Source organism: Sprattus sprattus, assembly GCF_963457725.1.
Source record: "Sprattus sprattus genome assembly, chromosome: 11".
Lineage (NCBI taxonomy): Eukaryota > Metazoa > Chordata > Actinopteri > Clupeiformes > Clupeidae > Sprattus > Sprattus sprattus.
The window spans coordinates 20,065,450-20,077,957 of record NC_137909.1 but is presented as its reverse complement, the minus strand read 5'-3'; the positions used below and the strand labels follow the sequence as shown (position 1 = coordinate 20,077,957).

The following is a 12,508-nucleotide window of genomic DNA, read 5'->3' as shown; positions in this document are numbered from 1 at the left end:
TGTAAATGAAAGGCCAAACCGCAGGAAAAAATAGGCGTTTTCCCACCGTGTAAACGGGGTCTGGATGAAAATACATTGGGAAACTTGTTTTACGCAAGACATCCTCTTTCACATTTTGCTGTTCCTGGGCACTGTATGGAAATCTACTAAATTGCAGACATATAGAGGGATAATACTGTGAAGAACATCTGGCAAAATTATGCTAAATGATGACTGGGATATACACTACTGGTCTCCAATTTCTCTCGGAACGTTCCTGTAGCCAGGAATCCAAGAGCAGACAAAACCTGAACGGGTATGGCCTGGTTGCATCTGGTGCGCTTTGGGCACAAAGCTCTAACAGAGCCGTTCTCAGCAAGCGGTACCTGCTTATCAGCCATACATCATCCTGTGTCAAAAAGTCTGCACGATCACGAAAAAACCCTTTCTCTCCTTATTGCGCAGTTGGGAATATCCTCTAACAACGCCAATGCAGCCATATCTCCTCCTGAAAACTAAGCCACTAACAGACTTGAGCTATGTTTTACACTTGTGAAATTAAAACGTAATACGTATTAGACGTGAACTTCATTCATGTGTGAATTATTCTAATAGTGTTATTGATTTTATTGAGGGAAACATTCATTTGGCCATTCACCATTTTCCCTAATAGTGACAGAGGTGCTGACGATGATGATGGTGAAACTGCGTGTCGGCGCTCGGAGAGTTCTGAATTCAGGAAGTACTCCAGTATTGCCACAAGGAGATGTACTTACGCGAACTAGAACCAGACGTAGATATATGTCCTTTTCCACGTTTAAGACGTTTTTTTTTTTTTAATCTGTACTTTGACGTGGATTTGATCGCACACACACTCTAAGATCAAATCTGTGTGTAAGAACGTTTTATAAATGAGGCCCATTGCCTCTTATCTTCTGAAGAAAGAGCTGCATGATATTTCCATGCAAAGCGTTGGTATTTGAACCTGTTGAGGACATTATCAAATCCAAGTTAGCCATTTGGATTGGGGAGAACCCAATGAGATGGAAGAGCCAAACTAAAATATAGTTAGTTAGGAAATGGTAAAATATCAGAACTCACATTTGAAATGAAATTTTTTCAAATCCCTCATATGTGACATGCAGTTTATGATAAATCCCTTCTAGTTCAGTATGCAAAATATGATCTCTAGGTTGGACGTTAGCAGACCTTCTCTGATGTGTTAGAAATTCTGATGTAGCTCAACAGCTAAATTAGTCTCATATAAGTACCAAGGACCGTGGGATCTGTTGAATGATTGTGAATGTGAAAACCGGTTGGTAAGATAGAGGCAGCCTCCTATAGAAAAAGCTACAGTACAGTTATAAATTCATGGAAAGGTCAACCTCCTGACTAAACTTTATGAATGAGCCATTAAAAAAAGACCAAACAAATATGAAGTCAAATAAATATTTATTAGGTAGTATGCATTGTTAGATAAGTCACATTAACCAGGATTTTTAATCCAGATTAAAGTGACATGGATGGAGAGTTTATTCTGCAGCCTCTTTGCCCTTAAAAAAAAAAAAAAATGAATTAACTAGATGACAAATAAAAATCAATGAAACTTACATTTTTTGTGTTAGATAATAATATTTCCTCATAAAACATTATCTTACCTTTCCGCCATCACGGCCCTTGGCCCTGAGCTTGTTGACCTGGGTCTCAGCAATATCAGCACGCTCCTCAGCCTCCTCCAGCTCATGCTGAACCTTCCTGCACTTGGACAGGTGAGTATTGGCCTGTTCCTCCTGTTGCATATGAATATGAGTGCATTTAAAACCGAAAAACGAAACAGTAGTCAATGTAAAATAGAAAATACTTTCCTGTATAGCAAAGGCAGAACAATACTCACAGCTTCCTCAGCCTGCCTCTTGTAGGCCTTGACCTTCAGCTGCAGCTTGTCAACCAGATCCTGCAGTCTGTTGACGTTCTTCTTGTCCTCTTCAGTCTAAAGAGAAAAAGTTTGTCCAGGAATGTCCTCCCCTCTTACATTTTGCATGCAGTTCTAGAGAAAGAGGAGAGCTTTCTTACCTGGTAGGTGAGCTCCTTCACCCTCCTCTCGTATTTGCGGACTCCCTTGACAGCATCAACACCACGTCTCTGTTCACCCTCAACCTCACCTTCCAGTTCACGAACCTTAACATGAAAAATATTTCAGATACTGACCCCTGTTTTGCTATGATGAGTTAAACATATTCATTCAGAGTCATATATTGTTACCTACCCTGGACTCCAGTTTCTGGAGCTGTTTCTTGCCACCCTTCATGGCCAGATTCTCAGCCTCATCCAGGCGGTGCTGCAGATCCTTGACAGTGACCTCCAGGTTCTTCTTCATCCTCTCCAGATGAGAACTGGTGTCCTGCTCCTTTTTCAGCTCCTCTGCCATCATGGCAGCCTATATGGTGGAAAAGTGTATTTTTAAGTAATAGAGATAGTAGTACTTTTATAAATGTTAAATATAATGCTCTGTTTCAGAAAAAAAAACTTACATCAGTGATGGCTTTCTTGGCCTTGTCCTCAGCATTTCTTGCCTCCTGGACGATGTCATCAACTTCACCTTGGACCTGAAGGAAGTCAGTCTCAAGCTTCTTCTTGGTGTTCAAAAGACTGGTGTTCTAGTGTGGAAAAAGGCACAACATCAGTTATATTTTAAATGCTGGAATTGTTTGTTTTATGTATCAGTTTAAACAACCTTTTATCATTCTCTACCTGGGAGTGGAGGAGGCCAACACGCTCACTGGCATCAACCAGCTCCTGCTCAGCCACTTTGCGGCCTCTCTCTGTCTGCTCCAGGGCAGCTCTCAGCTCCTCAATCTCAGCCACCATCAGGGTGTTCCTGCGCTCCACCATGGCAGCCTGCTCCTTCATGTCTTCCTGTCCTCTGACAGCATCATCAAGGTGCAGTTGAGCATCCTGGTTGACAGAGAAATGTGTTGTGCCTGCTATACTTCATTGGTGTGAGCACTGTAATAACAAAAACTGAACTGAATATTTATACTACTGACCTTGAGCTGACCCTGGACTGTCCTCAGTTGTTTCTGGGACTCAGCAGCCTGGCGGTTGGCGTGGCTAAGCTGAATCTCCATCTCATTAAGGTCTCCCTCCATCTTCTTCTTGATTCTCAGGGCATCATTCCTGCTCCTGACCTCAGAGTCCAGGGTGCCCTGCATGGAGTCAGTCACCCTCTGGCTATTCCTCTTAATCTGCTCCATTTCCTCATCCTTCTCTGCAAGCTTCCGGTCAACCTCACCCTTGACCTGGTTCAGCTCAAGCTGGACACGGAGAATCTTGGACTCCTCATGCTCAAGAGTTCCCTATTTTTAAATATAGAGTAAAACATAGAATTTTAAGATATGACGAATTGCTCAATTTATTAAGATGTCCTTTTGAATCTCTCCACTCCATCCTGTTGGATTTTGTATTTGTACCTCAGCCTCTTCCAGGGCAGTCTGGATCTCAGCCTTCTCAGTCTCAACAGTCTTCTTGGCCTTTTCCAGCTCATGAATGCTCTTTCCAGTCTCACCAAGCTGCTCAGTCAGGTCAGAGATCTCCTCTGCAACAAGACATTTAAAATCCTTAACACAAAGTCAGCATCTACCAATGTACTATTGATTTGTATTCCAGGATAAAACATTTTGCTTTTAGCTTCTCTTAACAAGCTTTGATTTGGAAGTATTTTAAGGCCATCTTGACTTACGTTGGAGATTCTTGTTTTCCCTCTTAAGAGTCTCAAGTTGGTCAAGAGCCTCCTCATAGGAGTTCTTCATCTTGAACAGCTCAGTGCTGAGAGAGCGAGCCTCTTTCTGGGCACCCTCCAGCTCTGCCTGACCTTCCTCATATTTCTGCTTCCATTCTGCCAAGACCTTTGAAAAACAGTTTGTGTCTTGGGTTAATTTCACATATGAGACACTGATACAAAAAAAAAATACGTCTATATTATGTAATATGAGTGCTTGTTTGTCCTACAACATCACACAAATTCCAGATAGAGGTATAACCTTGTCAAAGTTTCTCTGTTTCTTGTCAAGGTTGGCAGCCAGACCATTGGCTCTCTCCACATCCACCATGAGGTCCTCAACCTCACCCTGGAGTCTCTGCTTGGTTTTATCCAGAGAAGCACACTTGGAGTTGATAGCCTCAATTTGTTCCTCAGCCTCCTGTAGACGCTGGGCAAGCTTTTTCCTGAAAATGCAATCGATTTAAGTTAGAGGACATTGACAGGTTTTAGTAGACAACATAACAACCCACATCCACATTCTATGTGTGTCTTTGCCTGTTTGGTACCTACTTGGACTCCTCAAGCTCTTCAGTGCGCTGGATGGCATCAGTTTCATACTTGGTCCTCCACTGAGCAACCTCGCTGTTGGCCTTGGACATGCCACGCTGCAGCTCAGCCTTGGCCTCCTGCTCCTCCTCAAACTGCTCCCTCAAAAGGTCGCAGTCGTGGCGTGCAGACTGAACCGCATGGGCGAGGGCATTCTTGGCCTGTTTGTGAACAATGAATGGTGTTTAATAAGCGTTTCACAGAATGTTGGTTATGTACTATAATTTCATCATCAAGTAATTGACGGGTATCAGTACCTTGACTTCCTCCTCATTGAGCCTCTTCAGCTCCTCAATTTGCTGAGTGAAAGCTTGTTTGCTTCTGGTCAGCTGAGACACAAGAGCATCTTTCTCCTCAACCTGGCGGCCGAGCTCACCATTTTCAGTCTGAAGTCTTGCTCTCTGAGCACCGAGATCGTTGACCTGGCGCACACCTTCATCACTCTTGGACTTGATTTCACTGAGTTGGTCCTCAAGGGTACGGCACATCTTTTCAAGATTTCCCTGTTTGTGAAAGTAAAAAGAAATAGGCAACACAAAAGTCAGAAATGTTAATGGCAGTAGCATTTTACGTGACGTGTACATTCAAAAGTTTTGTATTATTGTATTGATATTGTATTATTGTTTGTAAGTTAGAGTAAGCTAAAACGTTAAAGTAAACATGTCAGAAACCTTAGCTTTAGAAACTCCCTCCATGTTGCTGGAAAGATCATCAATCTCCATCTTGTATTCACTCTTCTCCTTCTCAAGCTTCTGCTTGACACGCTGGAGGTTATCGATCTGCTCTCCCAGCTCGGCTACGCTATCAGCCTGCTTCTTGCGAAGAGCTGCAGCAGTGGCTTCATGCTGCAGAGTGGACTCTTCAAGATCACGACGCAGCTTCTGGAACTCAGCCTCACGCTTCTTGTTCATCTCAATTTGAGCAGCAGTGGCACCACCAGCCTCCTCAAGCCTCTCACTGATCTCCTCAAGTTCCCTGGAGAGATCAGCTCTCTGCTTCTCAACCTTAGCACGAGCTGCACGCTCAGCCTCAATCTCTTCTTCCAATTCTTCAATGCGGGCCTATTGGTTGTTAAAAAGAAATAAGTGATGCTAAGAAAGAACAGGCAGATGATAATAAACACTATTCGGTACTGAAGATGTGAAACAGACCTGAAGTTCCTTGATCTTTTTCTGGAGCTGAGCACCCAATGATTGTTCATCCTCAATCTTGCTAAGGAGCTGGCTTGTTTCAAAGTCTTTCCTGTATAATTAAATTAAAATAGTTGTTAATGGCTGCTTATACCAAAAAATGACTAAAAAAGGAGTCATGTTTGCATGAATCATAAGTTGCTAATAGAATTCCAAATTACTTCTTCAGCTTCTCGTCAGACTGCTGCTTGTCATTCTCAAGATCCATGACATTCTCCTGGGACAGTTTCAGGTCACCCTCAAGCTTTCTCTTGGTTCTCTCAAGGTCCATGCGGAGCTTCTTTTCTTGCTCCAGGGAACCCTCAAGCTGCAGATACAAAGCATAAAGTAATGAAGTAGCACAATGATACATGTGAATTTATTTACACAGACAGGCCCTTAACTCACATCATCCACTTGCTGTTCAAGCTTAGTCTTGGCCTTGGTCAGAGTGTTGACTTTGTCTTCCTCTGCCTGGAGATCATCAAGAGTCTGCTGATGGGCCTCTTGGAGGGCTTTCTTCTCTTTTGTCAGCTTAGCAATGGCCTCATCCTGAGAGGCCATCTCCTCTGTCAGGTTCTTGACCTACACATAGAATGTTTTATATCAATATCCAGTAAACCTCATGAAGATTTCTTGGAAATAAAACATTGTTCTTTTATTAAGAAAATAAACCTTGTTCTCAGTGGCATGTTTCTCCTTCTCCACTTTGGCCAAGGTCAGCTCCAGATCATCAATGTCCTTCTTGAGCTCAGAGCACTCATCCTCCAGTTTCCTCTTCTTGGCAGTTAGCTCAGCATTCATTTCCTCTTCATCCTCCAGTCTCTCGGTTGTCTCCTTGAGTTTGGCCTCAAGCTGGATCTTACTCTTGATCAGACCCTCACACCTCTCCTCAGCATCGTTGAGAGTCTCAGAGCTCTACAGTAAATACAAGATGAAAGGATGAAATCTGATTTGTATTGAAAAAATATTTCTCAGACAGGTTAGTGATTTGAATATTGCAATGATGTGAAGAATTGTTACCCGTTGTATAGTAATACACTTACAGATGCCATTTGCAGATTCAGGTCATTCCTCTCTTGCACAATAGACACCATCTTCTCCTCAAGCTCCTTCTTCTTGGCATCAACCTTTGCAAACATGTCTTTGAGTTTTGCATGCTCCTCCTTCAGGCTAGCCAGCTCCTTCTCAGTTTCAGCACTCTGAAGCAAAGGCTTGATCTTGTAGTACACCTTCATCCATGGCCAGTGCTTCACATTAATGAATGAGCGGATATTCATCTGGATAGTATAGATTGCATCTCTGCAAAAGAGGTTGATTTGTTGATTAAACCGTGTTGAAGAGGGATTCTGTCAAACACTGTTAGTGATTAGTCCAGTTTTTTATATACATCTGTGTTGATGAAAATTATCTCAGTGTTGTACGTTTGTGCTTTAATTTATAGAGATTGGCAATTCATTTAACACAATCTATTGTTTTACAATAAAAAACCTGCAATGCTATGTTTTATGGCAGATCATTTTGTTGAGGGTGATTCCACCAAATACATCACACATTACCTCCTTTCCATCATCGCGACAAACTCCCTCCTCATCAGGTATGCACGGCACAGAGCCTGAGTCATTGTGACCAGGGAAACCAGTTTCTCATCTCGCATCTCCTCAAGGGTACCAAGCAGACCAGCTTTGAAGAACACCTAAAAGAGAAGAAAAAAATATATGAGGTGTGTAATTGAAGGCAGAAATTGACATAGTGTTCACACTAATTCAATATTTATTCATAATAACAGATATAAGATAATAACATTCTCCACCTTAGTGTGTCCAAACTTGTACTCATCGTGATCAACATCGATGGATCCCAAGAGCTTCTCAGCAGCCTTCTTGTTATCAATGAACTGACCCTCAGGAATAACACTGGCATTCAGTACTTTGTATCTGTTGTCAATAAAAAGAAACATTATTTTCCCATAAAATACATATATGAAGTGTGTATTATAAGTTATTGTTGTATATTTGTTGAATGATTACCTCTGCTTGAAGTCAGCATACATGATTCTGCTTGGGAAACCCTTTCTACAAATTCTGATACCCTCCAGTACACCATTACACCTGAGCTGGTGGATGACCAGGAAGTTCTGCATATAACCTGTGAAAATACGGAGATGTACAATTTTTAAGCAAATACAATTTTTGGAATAATGGACCTGTCTTAATTTACTAAAATCCCTTTACCTGGTTTCTTAATTTCATTTGGAATCAGACAACGCACAAAGTGAGGATGGGTGGACCTCAGGTTGGTCATGAGTTTACCCAAGTTCTCCTGTTGAACCAAGAATTATATGATTTTAATCATACAGTTAATTGTGCTGGGACAATTATTGATTGATTGATCATTTTCTTCTTGTTATTAAAACACATACCCTGAACTGTGAGGACACAGTCTGCATGGAGCCACCCTTCTTCTTTCCACCCTTCTTAGCACCACCAGTCTCTGTTGACACACAAATAATGAATTGGATAATTGAGTTACATACATAGAATCTAATATAATTACTCTTTGTGTATTAGCCTTTAGACTTAAACAGGTTATTACCCTCAACGACAGGTGGGTACAGGACAGGCAAAAGTTTGACTGATGACTTCTGGTACAGCTGAACAACAGTGTCGTTCAGTGGATCCTTGTTTTTGTCCAACCATCCAGTAACGTTGTAGTCCACAGTGCCAGCATAGTGCACCAGGGAGAAGTGAGCTTCAGCTTTGCCTTTCTTAGGCTTGGGCTTCTCAAAGGCTGCGTTCTTTCCAAGATGCTGGCCATACAGCTTGTCCTTGAAAGTGGTGTCAGAGGCCTTTGGGACAATGCACTCCTCTTCAAGGATGGCAAAGATACCCATGGGCTGTTGAAAAATAAGATTGCTTAGTTATAAAAGTGGACATCATGAAACTATACAAATCTAACACTGTGCCATGTGGATTGATTGAAACTGACCCTTTCAATCAACTCAATGCAGGCAGCCAAGTCCATGCCAAAGTCAATGAAAGCCCAAACAATGCCCTCTTTCTTGTACTCCTCTTGCTCCAGGACAAACATGGTGTGGTTGAAGAACTGTTGCAGTTTTTCATTGGTGAAGTTGATACACAGCTGCTCCATGCTGTTGTACTGTGTTGGATACATATTCAAACATTATTGAGAGTGGCACCCTAAGTCACTAGAAACAAATAATGTTAGTGAAGAATCTTATCATTTTGTCCTCACATCAAAAATCTCAAATCCAGCAATGTCCAGCACACCAATGTAGAACTGACTTGACTTCTTGGTGTCCAGCATCTCGTTGATACGAATGACCATCCACAAGAACATCCTCTCATAGATAGACTTGCACAAGGCTGACACTGAGTTGTTGACCTAAAACAATATGTAACATTACTACTTACTTACTATGATGAGAAAAGGCAGGGTTTCCACTGTCATGGAAATCCTGGAAATGTCATGAAAAAAAAAATCCCATTTTTCAGGGCTAGGAAAGTCATGGAATTCATTTAAGTCTCTGAAAGTTCTGGAAAAGTCAAGAAATAATTATTTTGTTGAATGTAGATTTGGTTTTGTTGTGCCTGGTGCAGTCTCTACTTGAATTGACATAGTCTAATAGAAAAGTAATGGAAAAGGTTGTTATTTACTTTTCGAGTTTAGGCCCAATCTGTGCACTAAAGTTTATCATTCTGTTTATTTATTAACTTGTAAAGATTCATGGAGACTTAATTAAAGGTCCTTGAAAAGTTTTGAAATGTTTTCAATAAAAAAAGGTGTGAACCCTGAGAAAGAAAATACCAGCAGTATAATTATTTTCAAACAATGTCAAAATCCTTGTGGTCTTTATAGTCAACCTTGTAGTATGTGAGATACCTGTGGCACAGTCTGACTCTTGGTGACAAACTCAGTTCCGACTTTCACCCTTGGGTTACACAGACCCTTCAGCATATCAGCAGAGTTCAGGCCCAGGAGGTAAGCGACTTTGTCAGCCTCTTAAAACAACAAAGCGTTTAAGTCAGTAATTTATATCAATATTTTACCCAGGAAAGTCATTCTTAACCTAAATTGAGAGACCACAAAAAAAGTACTTATGAATGACTGTAGATATATTGACAGGCTTCTGTTGTAGGTAATAAATATAATATATGAATAACTATAATCAGAGGAAAAGTACAACTTGAAGTTAATATACATGCTGATCTATCTTTTAATTTAATTACTTCAATAAATAAGACTACCTAGTAGTTATCACTAGAACTGACCCAAGTTCAGTAGAGTTTTTAAACCTACCCTCAGTGCCATCAGGCTCAGCCTGCTCCTCACGCTGCTTATTCTTGAATTTCATATTGCCATGATGGAGCACAGCACCAGTCAGTTTCCAAATGGTGACTTTCTCCTCTGCAGTGAAACCTAGGATGTCAATGGCATCCTGCAATTACATGCATTCATTAATTTTAAGCACATCTTTATTTGTAATCCAATTTTTTTTTAGAATGTCATTCTCATTGCATTCATTGTCCAGAAGAAAAACTCATGGATGTCTCACATCTGTGGCGTCCAATTCTTCTTTGTCATTAATGCTGGCCACAGCAATCTGACCCTGACTGCACATGGGAAAGTCATAGGGGTTGCTTGTGATGAGGCACATTTCTGTAGAGGGGGAAAACAATAATTTGTTGTTGCAAATTAATGATAACATGTAATGTTTTTTGATTGCTGGTTGAAAATAATAACCCTACCAATTATGTCAGGCTTGTGGTTGGTCATCATCTGGAAGAAGATGTGGTAGCCTCTCTCATCAGGAAGCTGGAACGTCACTCTAGACTTTTCCAGCAGGTCTATTTAGGTGGGGAAGATTATATTTTAACTTGAAAATATTAAGGCAGCAATAATGTAAACATTTTATATAAACAGGATAATTATACTTACAAGTCTCAATATCAGCTTTAGCCAGCTTTCCAGTTGCGCCAAAGTGAATTCTGATGAATTTTCCCTGTTTTAGACAAAATTAAATCCTAAGTAATTTTATCTTATTAATAACCACAGAACTGAGGCCAGAGTTTAAATAAGAAGTTAACTTACAAAACGGGAAGAGTTGTCATTCCTCACAGTCTTGGCATTACCATAAGCCTCCAACAGTGGGTTAGCAGCAATAATCTGATCTTCAAGAGAGCCCTGCAAGTGGAAGAAACATTCAAGGAATATGTTGTTATGAAGAGAATGTTTGTGTTGCTTTATGATAATTAGCACCTAAAGGTGTAAGGGGTCTGACCTGCATCTTTCCAGGCACTGGTTCCTTTTTCTTTTCACCACCAGCCACTGCAATTGTTGCAAAGTACTGGATGACACGTTTGGTGTTCACAGTCTTGCCAGCACCAGATTCTCCGCTAGATTAAATAAAAGATTTTTACATTTTTCAGATAAGAATTGTGTGTGCCACAAGGTAACATAGAAGATAATGCAAAGTTTTAAGTCATGCATTGACACTTACGTAATCAGAACAGACTGGTTCTCCCTGTCTGCGGGACAAATGCAATTTTAGATAAATCACTTTTTTTAATAAGTTCATGAAGAAATATATAATAAAATCTTATTATTTAGTGGCTTTTAAATGGAATGCTTACCTTGGAGCATGAACTGAAAAGCATTGTCAGAGACAGAGAAAATGTGGGGGGGGGCCTCCATACGCTTCTTGCCTCTGTAGGCCTCCACCACTTCTTGGTCATACACAGGGAGCCACTTGTAGGGGTTCACAGTGGCACAGAAAAGTCCAGAGTAGGTCTAGAATGAGGAAATAAAGGGGATTGGTGTTACAGCTGTTTTATTTTTAACATAGTTTTTCATCTGTGAGAAAGCATAAAGCTTACGTAGATCATCCATGCTGCATAACGCTCTTTGAGGTTATACAGGACAGAGGCTTCATTGAGGTGGGTCATCATGGCCATGTCCTCAATCTTGTCATACTTTGGAGGATTCATGGGGTGGACATCCGCCTCCGCAACGGTTCTTTCCTAAAACAAATGGACAATATAAAGAGATAAAGGCAAGAAACTTTCTGTTTAATAGTCAATCATTTTCTTAACTAAGAACCTTGCTAACATACCTCCTTGGATTCAATCAGTTCAACAGTGACTTTGCCACTATCTTTACTCTTGATTTTAGCCTTCAAGTACAACTCCTCCTTGTCAACTACATAGCAAGCTGACTTTGCATCAAAGGGCATGGTTTGGGCCTCAAGTCTCTCCTTCTCAGGCTTACGGAGGTAAATGGCAGCCTTGCCATAAGTGGCCATATCCGCGTCCCCCATGGTTGAGGTTTACTGTTGGAAGAAAAAGCATGAAAATGTTATTTTGTAATAAGAAAGATTACAACCACGAACTGTAAGAAACATAATTCAACCTTGCAACATAGCATATCTGAAATAAGTAAACAAACTGACAACTGGATGTTTTTTTTTTTTTTTTTTTGTAGTGTCTGTGTATGAGGCAGTCAAGATGAACAGTAAATATTTACATTTTATCTAATGAGGGAAACAGGTAATCATATTAAACCATGGTTATCTTGCTAAAACAGTCAATGTAGAAATTGGGTTCAAAATGCACCCTACATGCGTGGGGTAGTGTAGTAAATTAATATAAGTGGATTGGACTATTATTTAGTGTGTTTAAAATGTTGTCTTTGTATTTCATCATGATGTATGAGGTGCAGTCATGTAAATGACAATGAGTGTTATTTGTCTGTATGATATTCTTTTTTTAAAGAATCTTTTCCAAAAAGTCCAAAAAAGGAAGAAAGTCGGTGGCCGACAAGGGCAAACGCACTGCAGCGGCCTAATACGTCTCAGTTAAGGAAAACAACTTCAAGTACAGAAACGATTCAAATTAACAAACTCAAACACAAGTCTAAACGAGGTACAAAAAGAGGAAGGTGGTGCAAATGAATAAACGTGCTGCAAAAAACAAAG

The 12,508-nt window shown here is 40.5% G+C and overlaps 1 protein-coding gene across 3 annotated transcripts; it reads right to left on the bottom strand.

Moving 5' to 3' along the window:
- Positions 1-1,511: 1,511 nt before the first annotated feature.
- On the bottom strand, positions 1,512-11,851 carry LOC308371918 (myosin heavy chain, fast skeletal muscle-like; the record flags this gene model as incomplete). 3 transcript variants are annotated; one of them, XM_080846964.1, is made up of 38 exons in its annotated part: positions 1,512-1,532; positions 1,638-1,769; positions 1,874-1,969; positions 2,053-2,157; positions 2,246-2,416; positions 2,511-2,636; positions 2,731-2,934; positions 3,027-3,335; positions 3,450-3,574; positions 3,719-3,884; positions 4,020-4,203; positions 4,310-4,506; positions 4,603-4,848; positions 5,017-5,406; positions 5,497-5,587; positions 5,697-5,842; positions 5,923-6,099; positions 6,190-6,432; positions 6,561-6,816; positions 7,074-7,210; positions 7,328-7,451; positions 7,545-7,662; positions 7,749-7,836; positions 7,937-8,007; positions 8,110-8,410; positions 8,503-8,673; positions 8,770-8,919; positions 9,418-9,536; positions 9,835-9,973; positions 10,091-10,194; positions 10,284-10,382; positions 10,474-10,537; positions 10,627-10,719; positions 10,817-10,931; positions 11,036-11,063; positions 11,169-11,325; positions 11,412-11,555; positions 11,648-11,851. In XM_080846964.1, 38 exons carry the CDS (start codon positions 11,849-11,851, stop codon positions 1,512-1,514), a joined length of 5,811 nt encoding a protein of 1,936 aa, XP_080703090.1. The 3 variants fall into 3 exon arrangements, with proteins under 3 accessions (XP_080703090.1, XP_080703091.1, XP_080703092.1); XM_080846965.1 differs by having other exon boundaries at positions 11,651-11,851; XM_080846966.1 differs by lacking the exon at positions 1,512-1,532 and having other exon boundaries at positions 1,629-1,769; positions 10,835-10,931.
- Positions 11,852-12,508: the final 657 nt, after the last annotated feature.